Source organism: Podarcis liolepis (assembly GCF_965112155.1).
Source record: "Podarcis liolepis genome assembly, chromosome: 3".
NCBI lineage: Eukaryota > Metazoa > Chordata > Lepidosauria > Squamata > Lacertidae > Podarcis > Podarcis liolepis.
The window spans coordinates 76,410,132-76,419,484 of NC_139557.1; the positions used below are offsets into that span (position 1 = coordinate 76,410,132).

The 9,353-nt window shown below is 46.5% G+C and overlaps 1 protein-coding gene across 1 annotated transcript; it reads left to right on the top strand.

Moving 5' to 3' along the window:
• Positions 1–2,960: 2,960 nt before the first annotated feature.
• On the top strand, positions 2,961–9,042 carry ACTA1 (actin alpha 1, skeletal muscle). Its single transcript, XM_083496949.1, has 7 exons — positions 2,961–3,305; positions 5,170–5,310; positions 6,024–6,348; positions 6,978–7,139; positions 7,601–7,792; positions 7,916–8,097; positions 8,595–9,042. Exons 2-7 carry the CDS (start codon positions 5,182–5,184, stop codon positions 8,736–8,738), a joined length of 1,134 nt encoding a protein of 377 aa, XP_083353075.1. The 5' UTR covers positions 2,961–3,305; positions 5,170–5,181; the 3' UTR covers positions 8,739–9,042.
• Positions 9,043–9,353: the final 311 nt, after the last annotated feature.

Sequence of the window (9,353 nt, forward strand, 5' to 3'; positions counted from 1 at the left end):
TGGTGAAATCTCCAGTTGGATGTGCTGCAGGGGGAGCTTAGAAGTTGCAATGGAGAAATGGGACTAGGCTTCAGTGTTCCATATTGCATCTTACCCTCACTTGTTGCCTACAACCTGCCAACCTCTGCTATAAAGACACTGTTAACCTCTCAGGAAACCTCTGATTGCTGCAACACACTTGGGGCTTCCTTTGAAAAGCATTCAGAAACTACAGCTAGTGCAGAATTCAGCAGCCAATTGTTGACTGGAACCAGGCAGTCAAAGCATATCTGACTGCACTGGTTGTCAGTTTGGGACCCCGATATCTTAAGGACTGCATCTCTCCATCGGAACCTACCCAGATCCTGCTAATACCATCAGACGTCCTTCTCTGTGTGCCCAACCTCTCCCCTACCACAAGAGGTGTGGTAGGTGGCAAGGCAAGAATTTTTCTGTGTATGTATGTAAAGCAAAACTCAATAAAAATTATTTAAAAAGAATGGGCTTGTCCAGTGTTGTCGCCATTTGTAGAATGCTTTTTCTAGGGAAACATATCTGGCATTGTCATTGTCAACTTTCAGAAGCTAGGCAAAGCATTGTTGTTCACCTAGGCTTTTAAGTTGTTAAATAGGATCATACTAGAGTCTGATTTAGGGGTTTTATTTGGCAGGGGAGGCTTTTTCCCAGCAGTATTGTTGGGTGAATACTTTTTACATAAAATGTGCACTTTTGTTGCATTTTCTTGATGTATTTTTTAATGTTTGTTAATCTTGTTGCTTTGAGTCACTCTTTGTGTAGAAAGTGACAAATAAATGCTGATGATGATTGTTAATATTCCCATGGTTAGCAAATACATTTGTTTTTACATAATTTAAAGTTACAATATTGACTTGGTACAGTCCTGCCTGCAAAGTTCTTGAAAATAATCAGCGTCTATTCGAAGGGCTGCAAGTATAGCTGTTACTTCCTCTTACTTTTGGCAGGGTGTTTGTACTGTCCTCCTAAGGTATCTGTTCAGTCCAGTCCTCTCCATAAGTGGTTGGTGCCCTGGCTCATCCTAAAGGGGACTGGACTTCCACCCTTTCTCCAATCCCAAAACTGCCATTAACCACCTCCATGACCATAACTAGATATGAATCTCTTTAGATTTTTTTTTTAAAGTCAGTGTACCCAAGTGGTATAAATAGCCTAAAGTGCGGCAGGGCCCATGGTGTATGGTAACTGTTCAGTGTAGTCTGGCAGCTAGCCAGACCCTTAGATATTTATCATCCTCTATATATAAAACTGATTTTGCACAGCATTTTGAATTGTAGAGAAAAAGGTTAGGAGCTCCCCTACCCCAATAACAAATTCCTTTGACGTCTCTCCTGATTTGTTTCTGAGCTGATCTTGTACAAGGCTTTCAATAAGCTTTTCTCATACAATCTTGCATGGAAATAGACTTCACTGTGCTCCAGTCTACCTGACAGCCCCATTTAACTGGCATATATCTTGAGAACTGGTGTTGCCAGCCAGAAGGGAGAGGCCTAGATTATCAGCCCAGTTCGGCCATGATTGTCTAGGGCACATCCTAATTCCTCATGTAAAACTGTTCTTCACATGTAAACGTTGGTAAATATTGATTTAGTTCACACAGCTGGAGTTTAATAAACTGTTAATTAGTACAGATTAGACATGACAATCTATGCAAAACTTGCAGTGAAAGATCACATTTCAATAGCCACATGGTCCAGTGAGGACAGAGATGTAAAATGGTTTTATACTTGTTCCCTTCAATGTATACAGTATGTTGTATTTTGTGAATGTGGTTCAACTATGCCGAGCTCTAGCATCCGATTAACACCTTGAACCAACCTGCTAATTAATATGTTTTTCCTGTGATACCTCCCTGATCCAAATACTTAGAAGCAAATCATTGATTTCAGTAAAAAAAAATCCATCTCATAATGTCTTTGTTAGTAACGTGGCATTGTTTGCCACTGCAAACACAAGAGGTACAGTAATTCTGGGGTAGACAGAGCAGATCAAAAGAGGTTTTCTGTATGTGTCCTAATTCAATTTTAAACACTTTCCTGTACAATAAACCCATTTGCTTCCATTCCTTCTCCCAATGTGATCTTAGCATCCTATACTGGAAGAATGCGAGTTCATGAAATGCGCCCTACATTGGATTAAAATTAACCCACAACAAAAGCGTGTGATCTTATGAATGAGCCCTAGACCACAATAATTGATCCTGAATGAAGAGATGTGATACAAGAGCTCTAAAAAGTAGCATTAGTCTGAGATAAAAGGGTGTGCTTGTTTATGTGGTTTCAGACAGGAGAGATGAATTAGCGGCCAAATTTAAGAAAACGAAAAAACCAAAGGTACGCTCCTTAAGGCTGCAATCCTACCACACTAACCAGGGAATGAGTTCCTTCCGAGTAAGCATGCACAGGTTGACCCCAGCCTTGTTCACACCTTGCACCGAACACAGGTACAAGCGTATGTGAAAGAGTGTACACGTGAACAAGTCGGTACAACTGCGATTGCAGGTTACACACTCACTGAATGCAACCCTTACAGTAAAAAGTACTTGAGTTTAGCACGGGTCCAAACCTATCTTGGGCGCCCGTTGCAGCTAAGGCGGCCCTGCTCCGAGTCCTGGCCCGCCCTGACTTACCTGGGAGTAAAGCCTATTGAACAAAGCAGGCCTGTTTGCTGGCCAATTCCCCTTCCCGCTCCGCAGGCGGAACGAGGCTGAGCGAGGGGGATCCGCTGCTGGCCAGCTCCTTCCCGGCGCGGCCGAGAGGGAAACGCGGCGGGCTGGACAGGCGCGTAGGCCGCAGCCTCGCCTCCCCTCCCGCCCTCAGCCCCGGGCCGTTTCCTTCCTCCCCCTTTTCCTTCCTTCCTCCCCTCCTTCCCGGGGCCTGCCTGCCCGGCACCCCCTCCCCGAGCCGGGGGCTTCTTTCTCCTTTCAGGGCATGGCGGCTCGGGGGACTATTTGGGACAGGAGCCCTCCTGGCCCGGGGGGCGGAGGAGGTCCCGGCCGGCAGACACTCCTTATACGGCCCGGCCCGTGTTACCTGGGCGCGGGCCAGGCGCTCCTTCTTTGGGCAGCCCCGCGGCAGCGCAAGGGGCCTGGGGGGCTCCGGCCAGGCCGCCCGGGCTCGCTCGGTGCCCGACACCCAAATATGGAGACATTCCTGTGGGTCGGCGGCAAGGGAGGGAAGAGCCCGGCCGGGAGCCTATATAAAACCCACCGGGCTTCCTCGCAAGCCCACCGAGCTGTAAGAGCTGGGAGAAGCAGCAACCGGAGCTAAGAGCCAGGAACCAACCCGAAGGTGAGGAGCGGGCGGGCAAGGGGGATGGATCCGGGCAGGACCACATGATGTGGGGGGAACTCCCAGCCACGCGGCCCGGGGGATACCCGGGAGAGGGAAGGTGGAGACATCGCAAAGCCAGCCCCGATAGGAGGGAGCCTTCCAACTCCTCTCCGGTGCAAAGCAGAAATGGGCAACAGGGAGCAGAAAGCAGCTGCATCCAGCCGCCTCCGCCTGGCGTTCTTCAATTGCCACTGCTATTTTTTTTTATTAAAAAAAGGTTTTTTACATTAAATTATAAAAGAGATCCTGCCTGCATCCAGCCTTTAAACCAATCCGGGAGCAAGTTTTCAAATTATGCAGAATCTCTCACTTGGCTTACTTAGGCTGCTGCTAAGACTTGTGAAGATTCTGACACACACGCTCATATTGTAAGATGGAATCATCCGTAGCCAGAGTCTGCGGAGTCCCACGGCAAGGATCTCTAAGATGTGGGCTCAGGGTCTGACTCTGCCACCCACGGAACTCTTGTGACTTTCAACAAGTCGCTGCTGGCCACTTGGAGGGGACTCTGAAGGAGAGCGGAGGCTGGAACTGACAGCTGCCAAGTTATAAATTGCCTGGGATGAACAAATCCACTTCTCACTTGGAACATAACTGGTTCCATTGGTATTTATCATTAAATTAGAAGGTCTTTGAAGAATCCTGCCCTTTTGTTACCGTGTTTTATATTACTGAATGAATGGTAATTTTACTGTGTGTTAGGCACAGGATGTTGAGCTACAAAGGACAGGAACCATTTTCTTTGAAGGATGAGATTTGATTCTGGGTTATTCTTTTTTCATCCTTTGCTTCCATAATTCCCGAAGTTTTCATGCACAGAGAAAGGGCTCACCCAGTTGGAAGCCTCTGTTACACCAAGCCAGATTCTGTAGGGTGTAGCTAGTCCTGTAGAAAGTCCCCAGGACAATCCATCATTTGCAGCACTACAGCTCAGAGTGTTTAGTGCTGCCTGGAAGTACAGGTATGCCCAGAAGGTTTATCAAGGAAGCAAGCCTTCAAGCTTTTCCTTGCAAACCGTATATTCCACAAGGAAAAATATCCCCTATTTTGTGAGCTGTTGCACGCTGTGTCGTGCTGTTCAGATTGTGTGACAAGGTTTGGGTTATCTCCATTGAGATGTAAAATGGACCAACCTTATTCAACTTTGTCACTCTCTGAAAGTGCTAGCCACTTTAGCCATGTGTCAAAAGTTTGGTGGCGGGGTGCCTTTGCTAAAGCTCTTCAGCATACTTCTAATTCCAGGCACAAGAGCATAATACCTTGTATATTAGCATCTTAATATGGGGATCTAGAAGTGGGTGGCCTGCACATCTTTTAAGAGGGAGTTTGATTTAAATTTTATTTTTCAAAGTGTACAGCTCCAACCCTAACCACATTTACTATAGACCAAGTACCACTGAATTCAGTGGAGCTTCCTTCTTATTCAAAATGTGTTGGGTTGCATTGTAAAGCCTAACCTATTACTCTGGAAGTCACTGGAGACAAATGGGACTTCATCCTAAGTAAATGTGATTCAGTTTCTCGACCCCAATAAGTTCATCTAACTGTGCTGAAGATTCAGCTGTTACTTGGTTTGCAGTTTGCAGATCTTTATTAACAATAAAGTAAACAGGTAGAAGGGGAACAGAAAATAATCTATTTTGCGGCCAGTGTAGGAACTGCTTTCTCCAGATTGATGGCCTATACACCCCCACCATGGTGGAGACACCCTGTCAGACTTCCATAGATGAGAATTCTGCCCGTAGCCTCTAAGCTTTTGTGAGTGGATGCCTGCTGCCCAGTTGCCTCTTGTGAACTCTTCTTGCTTCTGCTTCATCTCCAGAAAGCCGACACCATGTGTGATGAGGATGAGACCACCGCGCTCGTATGCGACAACGGCTCCGGCCTGGTGAAGGCTGGCTTCGCCGGGGATGATGCCCCCAGGGCTGTGTTCCCCTCCATTGTTGGCCGCCCACGTCATCAGGTATTTTAGCCTCTTCTGCCAGCCATGCCCCTCTCCAGCTATAGGCAGGTTGAGACATGGTGACATCTGTTAGATTAATTCCCGTTCTACTGGACCCTGAGTGGGACTGAGGAAATAATATATATGCGAGATGGGCCATTTCTCTTTTCTTTCCCCCACTCTCATTTGGGCTTCCTAGGATTAGAAAGATTAAGTCTACAATTCTGTTAATTCTTACTTGGGTATATGTACCACAGAATTCTACAGAATACAAACGTCAATAGAGCTGTGGCATTGAGTTTATGGACTTCCCAGGGGCATAAGTCTTTCGAAATAGGGATATCAATAAAGTGATTGCCCTAGTAAGCATTTTTTTATTTGAAATGTGGTGTGTCCATCATAGCCTATGAGCTTATACTATCTCTGAAAAAGAATAGGAATACATTAAGGGGAAATCAGCTGTTCTTAGCAGTCTGTTACAATGTTCCCTATTTTCCTAAGAAAAGGATAGAGTTTTGTTTGTTGGTCCCCTAAATATATTCTCTACAGCTGATGCTAGGTGTTTTCCTTCCTGCACCTTGTACTTTATTCTCTGTTGTGAAGGAAAGGTCTTAGGACCTTGGTAGGAATAGCTTATAGCTCTTTGCTTAGTGTAGAAGACAGCAATTAGGTTGTCATGATCCACTTCCTCAGCCCTAAGAAGATGCTGAGAGCTTTTCCCACTTCTTTCCTAGGGTGTCATGGTGGGTATGGGTCAAAAAGACTCCTATGTAGGGGATGAAGCTCAGAGCAAGAGAGGTATCCTGACCCTGAAGTACCCCATTGAGCATGGCATCATCACCAACTGGGATGACATGGAGAAGATCTGGCATCACACCTTCTACAATGAGCTCCGTGTGGCCCCTGAGGAGCACCCCACCCTGCTCACTGAGGCCCCCCTCAACCCCAAGGCCAACCGTGAAAAGATGACCCAAATCATGTTTGAGACCTTCAACGTCCCTGCCATGTATGTGGCTATCCAGGCTGTGCTGTCCCTCTACGCTTCTGGCCGTACCACTGGTGAGTGACAGGACCAGAAATGGAGAAGAGAAAAGGAAGGATGTCCAGGGAACACTGCAAGTCCAAGACAGAGGGGAGAAGAGAGAGTTGTAGTCCAACTACGATAGGGGGTGCCCAGTCACTGGTGTGGGTTCAGGTACACAGGAAACTGCCTTGTGCTGAATCAGGCCACTGGCTCTTCTCGGTTAGTATCATCTGTGAGAACAAGATGCTGGACCAGATGGGCCTTTGGCCTGATCCAGCAGAGCTCTCTTGATGTTCTTACATAGACTGGCATCAGGATAACAGTCATTGTACAGTAGTCTGCTGCTACAGTAGTCTGCTGCTGAGTCTCCTACATGCCTTTACTGGCACTAAGACCGTCAAGAAAAGGAAGAAACTAGGCACTGTCATGAACAGTTCAGTGACGGAGGCCCCCTACACACCTAGCCATTAGCTAGGATGCCCACTAAGGAGGGAGAACACTTGTCTGCTAGCACTGCCTATGATGCCTGGCAATCTCTCATCTAGATGTCAGCAAGGTTGCATCCCATTCCTCCCTTGCCTGTGTGTCCCGTATCAATCTGACACAGCAAGCAGGTGTTGCAGCCTCCTTTGCTAACTTTCACACCCGTTTCTTGTTTCTGTAGGTATTGTGCTGGACTCCGGCGATGGTGTCACCCACAACGTGCCCATCTATGAGGGTTATGCTCTGCCTCATGCCATCATGCGTTTGGACCTGGCTGGCCGGGACCTCACTGACTATCTGATGAAGATCCTGACTGAGAGAGGCTACTCTTTTGTCACCACTGGTAAGGAGCGCGGCCTCTCCAGCCCTCAGCTTTTGCGCCAGCGTTTGACTTACACCTCCTCGCCCTGATTTAGAACCATCAATACCCTTTTGCTCCGACAGGCCCTCGGCTCCTTAAGACACTAGCAGAGGCCTTTGAGTAATTTCTAGGAAGCCAAGCTTTGCTTCTGGTCATCAAGTAGAGGATGAGCCTGGAGGCTGATGCCAGGCTCAGTGGAACCATAAAATCCACAGCCAGCCCATCTCATGTTTTTGGCCTCATTCATAAAAAGTGTAGGCTAGACTTTCTAGCCCACGTTCTCCCTCTAGTGGCAGATTTTTAAACGTTTAAAAACTGAGCTTCAGTTTGATGTACAAGGTGCCGTGCCCGTAATTTTATTATGTGCCTATTGGCTGTTCTCTCCTCCTGGGCGGGATTCTCTTTTGGCAGGCTGCTAAATTCTTCCTCTTCTCTCTTGCTAGCTGAGCGTGAGATTGTCCGTGACATCAAGGAAAAGCTGTGCTACGTGGCTCTGGACTTTGAGAATGAGATGGCTACCGCTGCCTCCTCCTCCTCCCTGGAAAAGAGCTATGAATTGCCTGATGGGCAGGTCATCACCATTGGCAATGAACGTTTCCGTTGCCCAGAAACCCTTTTCCAGCCATCTTTCATTGGTATGTATCTCTCTGTTGAGCATCCTCCCCACTGAGCCATCTTCTATGAAGAATTCTTTGTGTGCCTGTGGTTCCAGTGGCTTCCTTCACTTTTCTGTTCTTTCACCTTCCCTATGCCACCAGGTATGGAATCCGCTGGTATTCATGAGACAACCTACAACAGCATCATGAAGTGCGATATTGACATCAGAAAGGACCTGTACGCCAACAATGTCATGTCTGGTGGTACCACCATGTATCCCGGTATTGCTGACCGCATGCAGAAGGAAATCACCGCTCTGGCTCCCAGCACAATGAAGATCAAGGTGGGCTTAATTCCATGCATTACTGAATCACAACTCGTATGCATTAGGCATGCAGGAGAGGGAGACCCAATGCTTAGGGCAATTGCATGCTTCTAATCATAGTGCTTGCGAAGGCATCTCCATGCAAGAACATGAGAAATAGGGGAACAGAATTTAATAATCTTGAGAGGGCTCACCCTGTTGTACAATCATTACAATACAAACGATGCCACCAAATTAACTGGGTAACTTTAATACAATATTAGAGGTGTTGCTAGGAGCTACAACTGGGAATGTGGAGGGCCATGCCTTATTGTATGAGGACTGGATTAGTATTCCTGTATAACGTCAGTTGTAGACCTCTTCCCAGTACCCAAATGGTGGGAGGTGGTGCCACTGCTTATAAAGGATGCTGCTGTCTAGGACACCTTTTGCAGAGTTCTTCTGTCATTATCTAAGGACTCCTGTATCTCTCCCCCCCCCTCTTGCCAACTGAATCATTCCTTTTCTTCTTGCAGATCATTGCCCCACCTGAGCGTAAGTACTCCGTCTGGATCGGTGGCTCCATCCTGGCTTCCCTGTCCACCTTCCAACAGATGTGGATCACAAAACAGGAATACGATGAAGCCGGCCCATCCATTGTCCACCGTAAATGCTTCTAAACATGTTTACAAAAAAAAAAAAGGATCATTATTATTACTTGGTTACTACTCTCAGGATGACGACATTGTGAGTTGCAGGCTGTTGAACACCTGCAACAGCCACCTCAACGTTCTATTTTGTAACAATGTCTTTGTTGCTGTTGCTGCAGACGCCATGTGACACTGAGTGTATGTAAAGTGTACATAAAATTAATTTATTTTACCTCATTTTGTTATTTTTCAAACCAAGCCCTGTGGAAGGAAACCAAAAACAAAAAAATACTTCAAGAAGCATTAAATCATCAGTCATTCTGTCATGCCCCAATGCAGCTGGCTTTGTGTGATTTATTGCTCTCAAATGCTGTGGGTTGTGCTGTTTCAAGCCTTCTGGCTTTTTTCTTTCAAGTAGTTGCAATACATAAATGGGATGGGGAGGTGCTTTAAAAAGGGAACCCACATGATAATGATTTGGGATTCTATAAAAAGACTTTGATTTCCAGAAATCCACACACACAGGTTTCTGTGAAGAGGGTATGCTTAAAATATACACAGAGCTGCTACTACAGATGGCTCGGTCAGACTGAGTGATTAACCCTAGGTCACCCAGTGATAGCTAAGCACGGATTTTAATTCATA